General features: G+C 50.3%; 7 protein-coding genes across 7 annotated transcripts; 3 read left to right on the top strand and 4 right to left on the bottom strand.

The window, feature by feature from the left end:
• Positions 1 to 459: 459 nt before the first annotated feature.
• On the top strand, positions 460 to 2,057 carry NFIA_076560 (pyridoxamine-phosphate oxidase PDX3; the record flags this gene model as incomplete). The annotated part of the gene is made up of 3 exons (XM_001259622.1): positions 460 to 503; positions 880 to 947; positions 1,012 to 2,057. The coding sequence occupies 3 exons, from the start codon at positions 460 to 462 to the stop codon at positions 2,055 to 2,057; spliced, it is 1,158 nt and encodes a 385-aa protein (XP_001259623.1).
• Positions 2,058 to 2,549: 492 nt separating this feature from the next.
• On the bottom strand, positions 2,550 to 4,052 carry NFIA_076570 (tyrosine--tRNA ligase TYS1; the record flags this gene model as incomplete). Its single annotated transcript, XM_001259623.1, has 7 exons — positions 2,550 to 2,798; positions 2,860 to 3,101; positions 3,152 to 3,218; positions 3,269 to 3,333; positions 3,382 to 3,774; positions 3,827 to 3,865; positions 3,932 to 4,052. The coding sequence occupies 7 exons, from the start codon at positions 4,050 to 4,052 to the stop codon at positions 2,550 to 2,552; spliced, it is 1,176 nt and encodes a 391-aa protein (XP_001259624.1).
• A 1,557-nt stretch (positions 4,053 to 5,609) lies between these two features.
• On the bottom strand, positions 5,610 to 8,475 carry NFIA_076580 (chloride channel protein; the record flags this gene model as incomplete). Its single annotated transcript, XM_001259624.1, has 7 exons — positions 5,610 to 6,503; positions 6,555 to 6,909; positions 6,959 to 7,284; positions 7,341 to 7,418; positions 7,474 to 7,833; positions 7,884 to 7,951; positions 8,007 to 8,475. The coding sequence occupies 7 exons, from the start codon at positions 8,473 to 8,475 to the stop codon at positions 5,610 to 5,612; spliced, it is 2,550 nt and encodes an 849-aa protein (XP_001259625.1).
• Positions 8,476 to 9,011: 536 nt separating this feature from the next.
• NFIA_076590 (histone-fold domain-containing protein) lies at positions 9,012 to 9,778 on the top strand (the record flags this gene model as incomplete). The annotated part of the gene is made up of 4 exons (XM_001259625.1): positions 9,012 to 9,096; positions 9,152 to 9,237; positions 9,319 to 9,409; positions 9,468 to 9,778. The coding sequence occupies 4 exons, from the start codon at positions 9,012 to 9,014 to the stop codon at positions 9,776 to 9,778; spliced, it is 573 nt and encodes a 190-aa protein (XP_001259626.1).
• Positions 9,779 to 10,303: 525 nt separating this feature from the next.
• rip1 (ubiquinol--cytochrome-c reductase catalytic subunit RIP1) lies at positions 10,304 to 11,319 on the top strand (the record flags this gene model as incomplete). The annotated part of the gene is made up of 4 exons (XM_001259626.1): positions 10,304 to 10,601; positions 10,750 to 10,838; positions 10,913 to 11,063; positions 11,138 to 11,319. 4 exons carry the CDS (start codon positions 10,304 to 10,306, stop codon positions 11,317 to 11,319), a joined length of 720 nt encoding a protein of 239 aa, XP_001259627.1.
• Positions 11,320 to 11,985: 666 nt separating this feature from the next.
• she9 (putative mitochondrion biogenesis protein (She9)) lies at positions 11,986 to 13,561 on the bottom strand (the record flags this gene model as incomplete). The annotated part of the gene is made up of 2 exons (XM_001259627.1): positions 11,986 to 12,932; positions 13,000 to 13,561. The coding sequence occupies 2 exons, from the start codon at positions 13,559 to 13,561 to the stop codon at positions 11,986 to 11,988; spliced, it is 1,509 nt and encodes a 502-aa protein (XP_001259628.1).
• A 548-nt stretch (positions 13,562 to 14,109) lies between these two features.
• NFIA_076620 (putative stress response RCI peptide) lies at positions 14,110 to 14,667 on the bottom strand (the record flags this gene model as incomplete). Its single annotated transcript, XM_001259628.1, has 2 exons — positions 14,110 to 14,543; positions 14,610 to 14,667. The coding sequence occupies 2 exons, from the start codon at positions 14,665 to 14,667 to the stop codon at positions 14,110 to 14,112; spliced, it is 492 nt and encodes a 163-aa protein (XP_001259629.1).
• Between the last annotated feature and the right edge of the window lie 1,722 nt (positions 14,668 to 16,389).

The raw sequence follows: 16,389 nt of genomic DNA on the forward strand, positions 1-16,389 counted from the left end.
ACAGGGTCTTCATCCGATTATGCTGCCTTCCCTTCTTCGTTTCAACCAGTTTGAAACCTATGTCATATTGACAAGATCAAAAAGTACTTGTTCTAATGTATCCCCTAAGTTGCCAGGGCTGGATTCCCTGTCTTCTGGCGATCTCCAGCCCAACGGCCTTTGTACAGGCATTTGGGAAGGCAGCATCGATTTCTGATACTTGACTACTTCGTTTCAGGACTCATTTACACTGTGTTATGCATTCAGCGAGGGGAAGGCGTTGGTCAAAACTGGGATTCATTATGTTGCGTGTATACCATACCACGTTGGTCTTTTTCTTTTTCTATATTTCCTTTGTCTTATAGACCACTCTCTACTCCTTAAATCCTAAGGATTACCTGCTGTTCAACAACACAATCAGGTCAAAATTCAGGTACCATATGATCAAATTTGCAGCATACAGATTGTAGACACCTCGCAATGCCCGATTTCGGTTCTGGTGATAATGACATCATGGAGCTACCGTATGTACGATACGAATTCCTCCTGGCTGTATGCACTTGGAGAGTCTCTGGTCAATAATGCGATTGCGATTGATTGATCAGTCAATATTGATCAGGCGACTCGGAAAAAGCGCTCCTTGTATTGTTGCATATTTGAGTACTCCAAAGGGCCAATAGTTTCCGGCCGTGGATTTCCGATGTCGACTCCCGCATTGATTGCTGATGACTCTCAAACTCCCCCACCTTTGATCTTCAGAGTCATCACCCTTCGCTAAGCTCACGCAGCTACACAGTCTATGCTTACTGGTCGCGTATGCTTACGCACTCAGTGCCCTCTCCGTCGCATTCGTCTGGCAACGAGCCATTGTAGCCCCGACCAAACGTGGTATTTTCGCAGGATGAGTTCGGGGAATCTAACAGCCGACGAGCACGCAATGAGCTCCCGACGGCCGAAGAAGCTAATCTGTACGTTTCCCGACCTCTTCCCTTCCAAAAAAAAGGCAAAGATCTATTCCTAACACTCGCACAGTCGCACCTGGCGACATCGAAGCAACGCCCGATCTCAAAGTCACAGCCACCGAGACCAAAGACCCCTCGTCACCCGCCCCCAATGTCCCCGAGCACATCGCCGAGCAACTTCGCTCAGATGTCTCAACCCCGGACTCCACGATCGAGCGCGAGATCGTCGCCCACCCGGCCCGCGCACACCAGTTCGTGAGCAACCCGCCCCTAACAGTCTCCCAGATGCACCCGTCCAACCCGCTCCACCAATTCCACACCTGGTTTCGCGACCCGCGGCTGTCGCCGTCCTCGGCGCCGGAAACATGTACGTTGGCCACGGCGTCGCTGCCTTCTGGGCGGGTCAGCGCGCGCGTTGTCTACCTCAAGGAACTGGACGAGCGGGGCTGGGTGGTGTACAGTAACTGGGGCAGCCGGGAGGGCAAAGGCGGGCAGGTGTTTGGCGTGAATGCGGGCGGCGGTGATTTCCCCGGTGCGATGCCGCGGCCCGGCGAGGACGAGAGTCTGCTCCAAGACGTGCAGGGGGGCAATCGGTGGGCTGCGTTGACGTTCTGCTGGTCGGCGCTGGAGCGCCAAGTTCGCATTGAGGGGATGGTGGAGCCGCTCAGCCGCGAGGAGAGCGAGTTGTATTGGGATACTCGCGAACGAGGCAGTCAGATCGGGGCGTGGGCGAGCTGGCAGAGTAAGGTGCTGTGGTCGGCGGAGCCCGAGATACTGGTTGACCGGCGGCGGAAGAGCGTTGCGGCCGCGGCGCACGTTCAGGGCTCGACGCCCACGTCTGGATGTCCTGAGATCCCCGCCGACATTGACGAGACGGACATTGATGATGGGAGGGCTCTGCTTGAGCAGCGGGTGCAGGAGATGGAGGCGCGGTTTGCGGGGGTAGAGAAGATCCCTCTTCCGCCGTTCTGGGGTGGTGTGCGACTGGTACCCGAGTCGGTGGAGTTTTGGCAAGGCCGACGCAGTCGATTGCATGATCGCTTCCGATATGTGAGAGTGAAGGAGTCAGATGATGATTCGTCGTTCAAATGGCAGATTCAACGACTTTCGCCATAGACCTTACAATAGACCGTTGATATCAAGCTAAGTGAATTACAACCTATTGTTACGACTTATCAATCAATACCAGGCACAGATCCTTTCAGCTTCAGTCAATAATAATTAGACTAAAGGGTGTAGGATCAGCTTCCTATTATCACTAATCAATCCTTTCATGTCATTCACTTCAACCACTTCTAAGTCCCGTCACGAAGCATACAGTTTGAGAATGACATCGGGATTTGGGCGTTGTCACTTCCAATTCACCGAGGCAGCGTGTAAAAGAAAGATAACCTTGCGCATCGCTCAACATCATGGAATGTCAACCCAAATATTGTTCTTTAGGTACATCGGATTATGAGGGTATATTCCTGCTGTGAGCGATGATATAGGGTTACAGTGACCACTAAAATGAGTACAGATCTAACCCGAAAGGAGGTGTCCATGGATTAAAGGAGTAGTTCAGTAGAAATGTGCATCGTGTCATTCATGTATCTAACTCTATTGAATTTAATCCGCTGTAGGTTCTTGGACTCCAGTTTCCCGGAGCGGGAGCTCAGCTGTCTCAGCTGTCTTGGCCCCAGGGTAGCGGTTCCCTTTATCCTTTTGCTTCTTCTCCTTCTTCTTCTTTTCCGGAGGGGGGTATGCTTTCAATGTGATCTCCTGCCATTCTTTGGAGGCCTCAAAAGCTGTGATGATAGGGGCCATAAGCTCAACGAGAGCCTCCGCCACAGCGGGTTTGAGCAATTGCGGTGTCAACTGTAGAGAAGTCAGTACCGGGTCAGATAGCCCCTGCGCTGCAGATTGCTCCTGTACATACAATGTCGTTTTTGTAATCTTCCTGCATCTGCTTGATGTCGTGGTAGACGAGAGGCTCCAGGCCGTCTCTCTCACGGCTGACGCGGAACTCTGGACGGCCAGTCTTCAGGGCGGAAGCAGGAAGCAGGACGAATTCTGCAAATGAGAGAACACCGTTGTTTTCAATTTCCTTGGGAGCAGCCTGGGCCTTGCGGATCTTCTTTCTGACAGTATCTGCGGCCTCGAGAAGATCAATCTTGCTCTCTACGGGGAATCAGTAAGCCGCTCGTAATGGTATAGACAATTGACAGTACCTTCTTCACTCGAGCTCATCTTACCACCGGTAAGACCAGGGACCATGGGGTTCAGCAAATGTGCGCGCTAGAAGTATGTAAGCATAATCATCAGCCATACGACAATGCTGTGCTGACCTTTCTGTAACCCAGCTTGGGCTGCCATTCGGTGGATGCAGCGAACAATTTGCGCTGGTCAACTCCTACTCAAATTAGTTCCTGTGCAGATTGTGATAGCCGAAAAAGCGTACCTCCAAACTGAACATCGCAATCGAGGTGCTGCTCATCCAGCACCTGAAGGATGGGGTAGAGAAGGCCACTGAGGGGGCTGTTGTTGGATTGCTTGACGACTTCAGCACCAGCCTTCTTCGCGTCGTGCTCCGATACCAGCGAGCACAGTTTGTACACATCCATCACGTATTCGGGGCTCTTCTGGTAAGAGCTGCCGAGGACGAAGCGCAACTTCTCCGTCGACACGCCCACAGCCTGGAGCATCGCTCTAATTGTGTACTCATAGTATTTCGCGCGGTATTCAACAAGCTCAATCGGCGCCTTGAGGTTATCGAGGAAACCATGGATATCAGCAATCAGGATCGTCACATCGCAACCGGCAGCCAGAAACTGTGCGATTTTGACGGCGGGCACTAAATGCGGGGTTAGCGATGGGTTTTCGATTGCATTGCAACGACGTCGTACCAAAGTATCCGCAGTGAGGTTTGCCAGTGGGACTCGTTCCTGTCAGTTGGAAAAGAAGATATCAGCAATTTCCCAGATGTCACATGAAAAAAAGTTGTGTAGTACCCCAGTAGATCTTTGGGTTGCGCCCCTCCGCGAGAATGCCCTCAATGATATCTGGGTTAAGAATTTCTTGAAGGTTCTCCTTGATGAGGGCGAACCTTTCGGCCGCGTTCATGTCTGCCATGGTTCAGGAAGAATATGTCTTCAAAAACTTGACGACGGAAACCGCGGTCGCTATATAGTGCACTCTGCTTAGGTGAGTCAGTCCGTATACCCATGGATAAATACAAAAATCCCCGCCATCTCCGGGCCGGGTATTTTCCCGCTTGGAGTAATCACGCATGCGACAGGGCGGTCAGCCAGAATCCAACGTCGGGCCAACAGCCATATCCGCGGAATCAGAAAGTAGGATGGACGAATGAAAGGGGCCTCGACGACTGTATGCTGACGGAATCTGCATGTAGCCGGGACACATGGAGTTCGATCGTCCTGCCGTCTGTTCTTCACTCGGAGTGCTCGGAATGCTCCGATCTTGCTGGCTTTTCATCCGTCATTGTATAAACCTCAAACATCTGTAGAGCTCGAGACTCGGCCTGTAGACGGTTGCCAAATCCAAGCACTTGGATATCTCCTTCCCCTCTATGCACATGTGGCAGCAGGATATCTCGGACAAGGCGTATCTGGTCACATAAGCAGGTCAATCGCTTGAAAAGAGCCATGAGATTCAGTGTAGAAGCCGATAGCAGGAAGGCGAGCCTCCATAGAGCCGTACGTCTGTAGCCTTAAGGCTTGATTTCTGACACATTAGACCTGTTTCTGGTTAAAATCATGTCAGATACAATCCAAATATTGCTGTCTTATCATGTACCTCTCCCATTAATCCCATACTTACGGGCTAGGTTCAGTTAATCACCCCTATCACGTGAGTGTACGCATTCAGGGTCAACATCAATATCTACTTTCCTCATTTCTACCAGGAAAAGCAACTGGACATCAGTTGGGATACAATCAAGACACATCTTGGAGATAACTCCAATTCTTCCATTACGAATAAGAAGCCGGAGTCATGACACAACCACCCGTTCAATCCCGCTGGATCATCCTGGCGTTAGCCAGCGGCGCATTCGCAGCCCTCAACGGCCTTTTCGCCAAGCTGTATGTCTCCAAGTCCTCCTAGTGGTAACGCGCATTTTGAAGCAGATCATTCGCTAACAGAGTCAGAACAACCGACGAGCAAACCACGGCGTTCGCCAGGAGTATCTCGCATCTCTTCGGCGCAGGGGATCAAAATACGTTTCTTGAACTGTTGGTTCGAGGTGTATGTCTCCCCTACCCTCCCTGCGTTTCAAAGGATTTGTTTGACTTTGTAAAGGTTTGTCTGGGACTCAATGTCCTGTGTAACATCATCATGTGGGCGCTCTTTACTAGAGCGTTGACCGCGTCGCCCTCCACGACCAAAGTGTCCATCACTAACACGTCGGCAAACTTTCTTATCACGGCGTTGCTGGGTATGGTTGTCTTTCGGGAGAAGGTGAGTGGGCTGTGGTGGTTGGGGGCTGGGATGATGGGTGGTGGGTGTATTTTGGTCGGGATGAGGGATTCTTGAGCCTTGTGCGTCTAAGCAAACAGGTCTGCATGTAGGATAGACCTTGAGTGCCAAGTACAAGGAAGCTATTCCTTAGGATGCCTGATCCTGTAGTCTATTTGAGGTGATATATTACATCGAAAGGTATCATATATGTCAATGTCTCTCCGTCAATTCCACAAAGGCATCGTCCTCCTCGGTTCCCCTCAGGACCCTGCTTGGCCCCCGGCTGTCTAAAGCCACTGGCCCGTGGTCGCGGTTAAGGCGTGGCCACCGTGGCAACATCGAGCCCACACGTTGCAGGAAGCGCCATACATTTTCTTCTAGTCTATCGCTCGGGCGCCCGTTAAGATGGGCTCCAAGTGGAAGGTCCACCGCAGTATGGGTTGATGCGAGAGCTTGTTCCTCGGCCTCCACCTTGAACTGATATTTCAGGCAATCCTTGACAGTGACAAGTCCCGTGACCCGACCACGATGCTCAACCAGGATCACCCGCGGTCCCATCTTCTTGAAGATCTCCATGACAGTCTCGAGTGCCAGGCGGGGATGCACTGTTAGCGGTGTGTGGTCAACGTATCGGCTGAAATCCACGAAAGGCGCCCCTAAACTAGTTTGAATTGCATCAAAGGTATTAGGCACCAACTGATTTCTCGAGACAGATGCCCTGCGCGCCACTGCGGCTTCGGCCGCTTCTTTCGTGAATACACAGCGAGCATTAGGAGCCAATATACCCTCCGACTTTGCCCGGTCAATCGCGTATCGGAGTTCAGTGCGGCCGATGTACCCGACCAGGACCTTACTTGAACGATCCTCAACGATGGGGAACCCTTGAAATTTGTTGTCATTCAGAAGATGCTCGGCTTCACGCACAGGGAAGTCTGCTGCAGGAAGCGAGACAGGATCAGGCGTCATGGCCTGGGAGACAGGCACATTGAAGACATGCTCTTCTTTATTGTCTAGGAATGGGAAGCCGTTGGACCAGATCATTCGGTCAGCAATTCCTCCACTGCCAAAGCGATCACTAACAGCTTTGGTGACACCCACCACGATCTACCAATGTTAGTCTCTTTGATAAATGCACCCAGAGGTGATTTGACTCACCATGGTGGGTAGAATGTAAGTAAGGGCCCCGGTAAGTTCAAACATGATAACAACCACAGATATTGTGAGGTGCATAATCCCACTCAGAGCGGCCCCAGCGCCCAGGAACGCATATGTCCCGGGAGTGATACATGGAACATCTGGTTTACAAGAGGCAAAGAAGGAGGAATTCGGGAAAGCCTCGTGCAAGGCCTGGACAAGAATCCCTACCAAGCGACCAAAGGACGCTCCAATGGCCATTGACGGGACGAAAATGCCGGCCGGGACTTTACAACCGTAAGATATGATGACCAAAAGAACTCGTAAAATGGTAGCAATCACTAGGGATGCGACCATAGTCCATCGATTCTTGGACCTAGAATCATTAGCAGTTGTCTTCCCTAGTTGTCAGCTAAACGGCTTACTCGCAAAGTCCGTGGTAATCGTGCCCTCCTTCGCATTCACGGAACAAAATCTCCATCATCTCGGTCATGTTGATCTTCAAGAACATGTTCGGATAGCAAATGAATGCGGTCAAGCCCGCTAAGACGACAGATTCGACGATGGGGTATTGCGAAAGATATTTCTTCCTGAACGCCTGGACTCGCAGATTCCACTTGATCACAAAGGCGCCGTACAGGCCACCGAATATCCCGAGAAGTACGAAAAATATTAGTTCGAAAAAATGCCACGTGCGATCATACTGCACCTGAAACATGACGAGTTGTCCGGTCCTGAAGGGATTCATCATCTGTGGCCTGGATCAGCGGTTGACGAACAGACAGAAACAGAACCTGGCGTCCCTACCGCCAACACACCAGTTGCGACCAAAGCGCAGAAATAACTTCGCCAAAGAGTCTTGAGTGGAAAGTAAGATGCCATTTCCTGCAGCCAGCTTATCAGCATAACTCTCCGACACATGGGCTTCAAAATCACCAACCTCTAGAGAGAATAGCACCCCACCAATTGGACTGCCAAATGCCACTGCCACACCAGCAGCAGCCGTTGCCGTCAGGACTTCTCTCGTTTTCGACGCGTTCAGCTTATACTTGCTAAAAAGGCGCGAGATGACATTCCCTGTACAGACGGCAAAGTGTACGCTGGGACCTTCTTTTCCCACTGAAAGACCAGACGCAATGGCCAATGGAAGCGCGATGGACTTGATCAATAGTGTCCAGCCACCTAAGAAGCCTTTCATCACGAACCCGGCAATAATGCATTTAATTTCTGATATACCGGACCCTGCGGCGTAAGGAGCGAATACTTTAACCAAAGTGGCGGCGATAAATGCGAACAAAGTCTATACTTTCTCAGCCATTGATCCGGAAGGACAGGTAAGGTTCAACATACTGCGAAGAAGAAGTATACAAAGTAGTTGATAAGCCAGAAGGAAGTCCATGGCTTCCATTCGGGACAGCCTGGTAAAGAGATACGTTAGCTCCACCATGATTAGAACATAAGCGATATGCATACCTCCTTCAGCACCCCAGCAGCAGAACTGCTCATTGAGGTAGAACGCAGTCGTACAATGACCCAACTTGATATCCGACAGCCACTCAGTGATGATGTTCAATACAGCCGAGATCAGTCCGATAGCGGCGCCGACAATTGTGATGACGAGCCAAGCTTGCCCAGCGTGATACGACTCGCTCACTTTGCGCCTCCAACCAAATGTGCCTTCCTGATCCCAGAACCCAGACCCATCTCGTCGCTTCGCCCTCCGTCGCGCTTGTTCCTGAATAGCATCTTGGACCCAATCAATCGTTGTAAAATCCTCATATCGCTTTATTTCCCTGATCTCATCGGTAATCGCGTTCGGATGGCCATTGTCGTCGGGTGGGCTAGGATCGACAGGCGAGGTGACAGATAAGCCTGAGAATCTCCAACTCCGACGCTCAGACAGGACTGAGGGTGAGCGCGGAGCGGTCGACGAGGCAGGCATCGAGCTCATACCACGGTTCTCTTTTGTGGTAAGAGCATAGTCGGCATGGACGTGATGCTGGCGAGCTGTTTATATTGCAGTGACAATGTTCCATGGCAGATATGCCGCCCGCCCACGTGAGGGAACTTCCCGCTTTCAGATTGGAGATAAGGATTAGATGACGATGGGTTTCCTTTGTCGATCGAGGTGTAGCACAAAGTCTTGTAAGATAATGAATTTTCTTTCCTTTTCCGCGAGTCGGCTGGTCAGCAGTAATATATAGGGGTCGCCGTGCTTGATTCGACCCTGTTCTTGTAGTCAAGCACATGCAAGCATATCCTACACCACTTGCGGAGAACATCTACACGCTGCGCGCTCTTGATTTCTACCCGCACGCGGTGTAGCAGTAATTTCTCGACCTTCTAAACCGCACCATATTCCTCTCCGATCCGGACAATAGTGCTTAACGAGACTTTTCAACACGTACAATTATCCTTGACCTGAGACCAGCTTTGAAACATCCGAAATATACGACCGAACCCCGAGTCGAGTCCGCTATGTCTCCGAAAGACAAGCCCGCACCAGCACCAGCAACAGCACAAACATCCAGAGATGAGATAACCGGCCAGAGCGCTCTACCTAGTGCGTGTGAAACCAGAGCTTTGTCGAATTCACCCAGTGGGCTTACATATCACAGTCACACGAATAAAGAAAATAATTCATCTCGATGAGGATATCGTACAATGCTCCGGCAATGCTACGTTCGTAGTCGCAAAAGCTACAGTTTGTCTCCCCTTTTGGCTTTCTGGATTCTAAGCTTCGTGTCGAGCAAGATTCGCTAATTCTGTCCTACAATCTATTTAGGAAATGTTCATCCAATACCTCGCGCAACAAGGGCATAACGTCGTTAAATCTGAACGAAAACCGCGTAAGGTTATTCAATACAAGGATCTAGGTCCGTCGCGAATCATAGCATTGGAGAAGCGAGCAGATCGCTGATGAATATGACACAGCTACCGCCGTTTCACGAATCGATAATCTGGAGTTTCTTGCCGACGTGATACCCAAAACAACTACCTATAAACAATTCAAAGAGAAGAAAGCAAAAGAAGCCAGCAAAGACGCCGCGTTCGAGAAGGGACAGCGCACATTGAACGGCACAATACCGTCGATGATCAAAGAAAACGGCGAGGGTGGTCACCAGAAAGCTGATAAGCCTTCTATAAGCCCTCGAGCTCCGTCTCTCAGTACGTTGATGGTTGACCGCACCGTCGAGGCGCAAACAGGAGAAAACGACCGTGACGTCGAAATGGTAGACCAGTGACCGAACCAGGCGCAAGTCCTTGTATAATCTGAGCTACTCGGTAGACGTGTTTGTTTCTTTGGGTTTGGGTATTATTATCGAGGATCGCATGTTTGGGTTTGGTTATGCACGGAACGGATACGGATCGAGGGCAAAATCCTGTTGGTCAGTTGCTTTTTGACGCGTGAATCATTTATACCTCAGGTTAGCATAGCGAGAACATATGAGCATTATGATAAAATCATCTTGAAAAGACCAATTTTATTATAGAATAGATAAGAGTCTGGAAGAATAGCATTCTAAGTAGACCTAAAGATGGCAACTGCAAGAAGAACGTTTGGCGGCCGGAATTGTCGTGGGCCCCAGCCAATGAGGCGCCCCGTGATTCCGATCGCTTGTCGTAGAAAGCTCTTTCGACCCGTATGCCGGGCCTCCGTTCAACCTCATCGAATTCCTCCCGTCCTATTATTCAATTGCTCTCTTCCCCCTCAACTCTCCTCCCCTCCACCCACCTCCCCGCAATTCATTGCGATTGCTAGTCTCATCATGTCGCTTTCCTCCGCCTCGAGTACTCTGCTGCGCGCTTGCGCCCGCCAGCAGCTGCCCACCACCCGCGCTGCTGTCGCCTCCTGCCAACAACGGAGAGGACTGTCCGAGGCCTCCAAGTCCTCCTCCTTCGATAGCCCTTTCGGCAGCTCCCACGAGTACCAGTCGACCCTGAAGATCCCCAGTTTCAGCAAATACGCTTCCAACAAGCCTCCCCGCTCGAACCAGGTTTTCTCCTACTTCATGGCCGGAGCCCTCGGTCTCGGATCTGCTGTTGGTGCCAAGGCTACTGTTCAGGGTAGGTGATATCAGGCAATTTACCACAAGAGATGGAATTGAACGAAAGGATTGAATATCGCTTTGGAATACAATTGCGGGAGATTCGGCGGTTGGGGTCGTTTGGTATCACATGGAGCAGGTTGCTGATATGCAATTTTTCCCATCAGACTTCCTCGTGAACATGTCCGCCTCTGCCGACGTCCTGGCTCAGGCCAAGGTTGAGATCGGTCTCGCTTCGATCCCCGAGGGCAAGAACGTACGTGTCTCGTTTATCCGCGAAGCATCACGCACACTTCGCTACTCCGCCTATACTGACCTACCAATCCACAGGTCATCATCAAGTGGCGTGGAAAGCCCGTTTTCATCCGTCACCGTACCCAGGACGAAATTCAGGAGGCTCAGCAGTATGACTGGAAGACTCTCCGTGATCCTCAGCCCGATGAGGACCGTGTCCAGAAGCCCGAGTGGCTGGTCATGCTTGGTATGTCGTCATGCCATCTGTTTCTGCTATATTCTTTTGGATGGTTACTGATAGCGAATTTTTCTATCGTGAAGGTGTCTGCACTCACCTTGGTTGTGTCCCCATTGGTGAATCCGGTGACTACGGCGGCTGGTTCTGCCCCTGCCACGGTTCCCACTATGATATCTCCGGCCGTGTCCGGAAGGGTCCTGCCCCTTTGAACCTCGAGGTTCCCCAGTACAGCTTCCCCGACGAGGGCACCCTTGTCATTGGTTAAATATCTCTTCTTTGTGAGTCGCCAAATGTTCTAGATCAAAGAGAGGCGAAGAGGGGAGTGTTTGTGCTTTAGACGGCTAGCTTTGTTGCGTTTGTCAAGATTGAAGAGACCGTGTTTTAATATGGACCCAAAAATGAGCTCTTGTACCATCTTTCAACATGCGCTGCTCAGGCCCCTGTATCACTCACTTGTCTGTGGAATTCTTGTGTTTCAGTATAGACTTTCCTCGTTCCGAGACCTTGCCTCACGCGCGTGCGGGTCAAAAGCGAGTTGTCCGTTCCTCTTACTCGTGGCAGCTGATGAAGCAGTTGGAAGTTGAGGTTGATCTGCAGTGAGAGGTGGTGGAGTTCAGATGTAGATCTGTTGAGCGTTGGTTCGAGTACATGTATGTCATAGTTCAGTTTACGTATATTCATCGTTCAATCTCCTTTGTCTTTTTTGTTCATTGGATCTGGTAATCTCTACTGCTAAGGTATCCTCGAAGTACTTCGCCGAGCTGACTCGGCAACTCAACCTGACTGCGCCGGCTGTACAATAATATACAAGTTGAATTCCACTACTTGGTCCATCTATCATCTATTCCATTTCTGTACAATGCTCAAGATACGAGTCGATGTCCCAAGGTAAACTAGTTACGAGGGATTCGACGTATATGTAATAGGCCTATCACCGGGGCCGAATCAAAGCAATCACTAGACCCATTATCGCTGCACCTGCAGCAGCGCTCTGAAGAGTGACAGTGGTCAGATCCCGCTGTGTAATGACCATACTGCGATCACTGAATAGTTCATTGAGAGTCTGTCGCCATGAGTCGAGGGAGGTGGAAGGAGGAAGTGGAGGAAGAATGCGGGAGAGGTGAGGTTTGCGGGGCTCAACGAGATTGATCGTTGCGCTCTTGGGAGCGCTGTCCTCTGTCGTTTCTGTTGCGGTTTCAGGGGTTATGTTTGTGACGATGGTGGGTGTAGGATCGGAGTCCCAGACAACAGGTTCGGATGTGATGGCTTCATCCGTGGCGGCTGGGGTGTTTTCATCGGTGGTTGGAGTGTCTTTAGTAGCGGTTGAAGTAGGTGTTGGCTCCGCTGCTTCCTCCTTGGACGAGGGCGATGTCGATGTAAGAGCAGGCTGAGGTTTCAATATCTCGATGTGATTGATGGCTTTCTCCTTCTCGATAGCCTCGATGACCTTCTCTTCGAAGCCCTTCACGAGTCGTTTGCGACGCCATGGCTCGACGGCAATTTGGAAGACAAGAAAGAGGAGAACGTTAACACCCATCAGGCCCCAAGTACCCCACGTACTCATTCGGCGAATCTTATCCGACCAGACTTGTTCCTCGTGATAGCGGGAGAGGATGCTCTTGCTCAACTGCGCCGCCGCCTCTTCGGACTCTCGTTCTGCGGCCGACAGGGCATCCTGTGTCTCCATCTCAGCCACCTCGTTGGTGTGATCGTTGCGGTAAAGGTGGGTGAATCTCTCGAGGTCTGCGGCAGACCAGGCGTGTTTCCGCTGGAGGAGCTCGTTGACTTCGCGCTGCGAGGCAGAGCGTCGGTTTATCGCTGCTGCGTAGGCATCTTTCGCTTCTCGGACCCGTTGACGGGCTTCTCGGAGTCGTTCCTCTGTTCGTCCGAAGAATTAATGGTCAGGGAGGAAGAATCCGAAGTTCCAATCATTTTCAAAACACACCTTGCAATTGTATATCTTTCTTGAGTGCCTCAATGGCAGAGTAGCCTGTCAAATCGTTCAATCGCTGGCCAGCCACGAAAATGTTGGATTGGAGGTTGTCCATCATCTCGGTAAATTGTTTGGACAATTGTGACCGGCGTTCTTCCAGGTACGAAGGTAGTCCCTTCTTCTCTGCTGGTTCACGTTTCGGTTCGTTCTTTGCATCTTGGTCGAACCCTTGTAGAGTGTCCTGCTCTCCCGCGGCCGGAGAAGGCCGTTGGGTTTCTGCATCCGGCTCTACCTTTGGCGATTCATCGCGGGGCGTCAGCGTTGAACTTGCATCCTTTGATTGCCGAGTAGCTGCGTCGTCTTTTAATGTGTCTTTCTCAGGAGATGAATATGATGGTGATTGCGACCTGAATTGGCATCGTACACAAACCGAGAAGCTCCGCTGTATATCTCTCGCAGGTCGAATGTTCGGCCCAGCGGCAGGTAAAAATTGTGGCCGTATCGGGAGCGAAGTCCTCGCAAAATTGGCAGATGACCTAAGCGACTGCCTCAGAAGCAGTGGCATGGGCTGCATGGCCAATTAATGGTAACCTTGAATCCAAGCAAGTTCTTGTTGGATTGTTGTGGTGGAAACTCAATGTCTTTGAGCTGACCCTTGGATCGGAACAAAAGGCGGAACGGAGAACATGCGGGAAAGGCAGCCCTCTCCTCTCCGATCTGTCGCTACTAACTTGCACCACAAACGATATCGCAGTTGATATACCTCTGGGGACGTTATAATATTATGATGAATGGTACAATTCTTTAAGAAATGCATGTACTTGAGTGCAGCGACCCTCGTCCTCTCCAGAATAAACTGTGCAAGCTAAGTACGGAGTAGACTGTGTAAAATAGACGACGATGTGATATATTGTTTTCCTTCCTGTTCTCTCGTTTCAACGTGGTGGTATCAATTCATAACATAACAACCCTTATTCGTTAAGTCCTCATGAAGCATGACATTAAAGCATATCCATCTTACTCAGACGCAGTAGATGCCTTGCAAGTTAGATGAAACAGAGCCCTCGACGAAAACGGTCCACCGTTCGGCAATAAGCTGCTGCCGTAAATATTCACAAGCATTCAATCGTGCGTCTGCACCTTGTGGTCTCCCTTGACAGCTTCGGCATAGGTTGGTGGTGGCCGGGAGTCACCCTGAGCATGGCCACTGCTTCCTCCCTGTCCTTCCTCATGTTGCGGCTTGGGAGCTTGCTGCTGAGGGTGAGGAGCAGGACTCGGCGCTGGTTGGTTTTGCGGTGCTACAGTGCCATAACCTCTCTGGGATGGATGCTGGATGGGCTGATGAGAGACGTAGTAGTATGTCACACGACCACTTTCAGTGTCCCGTCTCCGGTCGACATGGCCAGGAATGGGCTCGTAGTTCGGATCATCATAGTCTGGTTCGGGGTACTTGAGTATGATGTACCATGCGTGTAGAAGACCTGGGACGTAGCCTAGGCAGCAAAGTGCAAGGTTGATGATCGAGTCGGCTGTGCAGATGCCTACTTTAATCCACACTGAGAGGATATGTTAGCTGGTGCCAGATAAACATGAAGAAAATCACGTCAAAATGAACTTCTCACCTGCAACTGGTGGAAAGAAAATTGCGAGAATCCCAAGAAAGATGTCTGAACCGCACATGGTTGCGTTCGAAGAGGGAATGGGATATTTAACTAAACGAAGTGTCTGACTGTACAACAGCCTCGGGTGAATGAAGGATTTGCCAACGTTCTACACTGAGCAGCAAAATGCCACAAAGAATGAGTAGTTTTACAGATATGAGGCTCAGATAAATGTGACGACAACTGATGGTTCTCTCAATGATAAGTAGGATGGAAGCCTGCCTCAGCCTGTGCGTCCGTCATATGACGTCGGTACATGTCACCTGATTTTGAGGGACGTTGATGCCATAATATTCAGGCTTCATATCTCTGATGGGACATGAACCTGGTTGTCAGATTCAGCCAACGGAATACCTAAGGTGACTTTACCAATCGAGTCATTCTAGGCACTTCTGACATCGCATGGAGGTCATATCACCTTGACCATCTTCTAGGGGCTTCGAAAAGCCAGTTTGAAGAGCCCGACCCATCCGAATTCATGCAGTCTTTGCATGTTGCGATGTATATAAACTCAAATGACTTGTTACGGACAAGAAATGCGACAAAGCGCGAAGAGCATATGGACAGTCAAGTAGAGGGGAGTTCTATTGGTCTTCAAGACAAATTTAATCGTTCTGTGTCTGATCTGGATCTGCTCTATCGCACCAAGAGACCTCATGATCCACATCATGAATGATTCGCATGGCCGACATTGTGATGTTGCTTTACAGCCGAGCCCTAGATGAATACCCGAGCGACATGAGATAGGGATCAGCCAAGCACTGACAACTCAATATACATTGTACATGAGGAGGACTCGCTGGCAAATCTGAAACGACAGGTTAAATTGAAAAACATGGAGATATGACTCCAATTGTCAAGAGATCTCTGTCTCACGCTCATACTCGTAGTGCTCCCTACTTCACTCTCTTCATACCGACACCCCGGTAAGAAAAGAAGAATCTTATTAGTTCGACCTTGATCAGTAAGGGACCAAGGAACACTGGGGGCGGTGGATTCTCCCGTGTTCCACAACGAATCCAAGTCGAACAACCAAACAGGAAACATCAAAATATCACCTATATCAAAATTGAGATAACGTAAGGGTTGACGACCTTAAAACACCACATGACAATGACAGTAATAGATGATGTGAGTTGGCTTGATAGCAGATGGTCTCCCAAGCCCCAAGTGTACACTGAGAAGGGCTGCCACGTCAATTGACAACATCGAAGCTTCATTGTACCTGCCTTTGTTCGAGTACGGAGTATTTATGTAGCACTGTCGCACTGTCGCACTCGAGCAGTCCACCTGTTGCGCTCGCTCCCTAAGGTAAGGTAGCCGCCTTAAGGTACTTTTCTTTTGCATCGAATATTTACCCACTACTTCCGTATAAGATTAGCACCAGTGGATCTCGACCCTTATTATCAGTTATCATTTCTCACATCCGGATGCTAACAGCTTCCGGCACCGCAAACCGCAAATCGCCAAGGTTAGGTTAGTTCTAGCCTCGTTTTAGTGGAGTCTGTTTAATTACCTATCACAAACTTTCGAGGCTAAAGTGACCGGCAATGTGCAGCAGAACTACCTAAGTTATTGTGCCGTACCTGACTATCTGTCTATCTACAGGCTAAGCGGCCGTTGCCCCCTTTTATTATTATTCTTCTGCACCGCGCCTCGGATGCAGACTGCCTGCCCTCTGCAGACTGCGAATCTGCGATAATCGAGTTCGACTCGGGGTTCGAGACCTTACTTTGACCCT

The sequence above is a fragment of the Aspergillus fischeri genome, genomic scaffold, assembly GCF_000149645.3.
Source record: "Aspergillus fischeri NRRL 181 1099437636264 genomic scaffold, whole genome shotgun sequence".
Taxonomy (NCBI): domain Eukaryota; kingdom Fungi; phylum Ascomycota; class Eurotiomycetes; order Eurotiales; family Aspergillaceae; genus Aspergillus; species Aspergillus fischeri.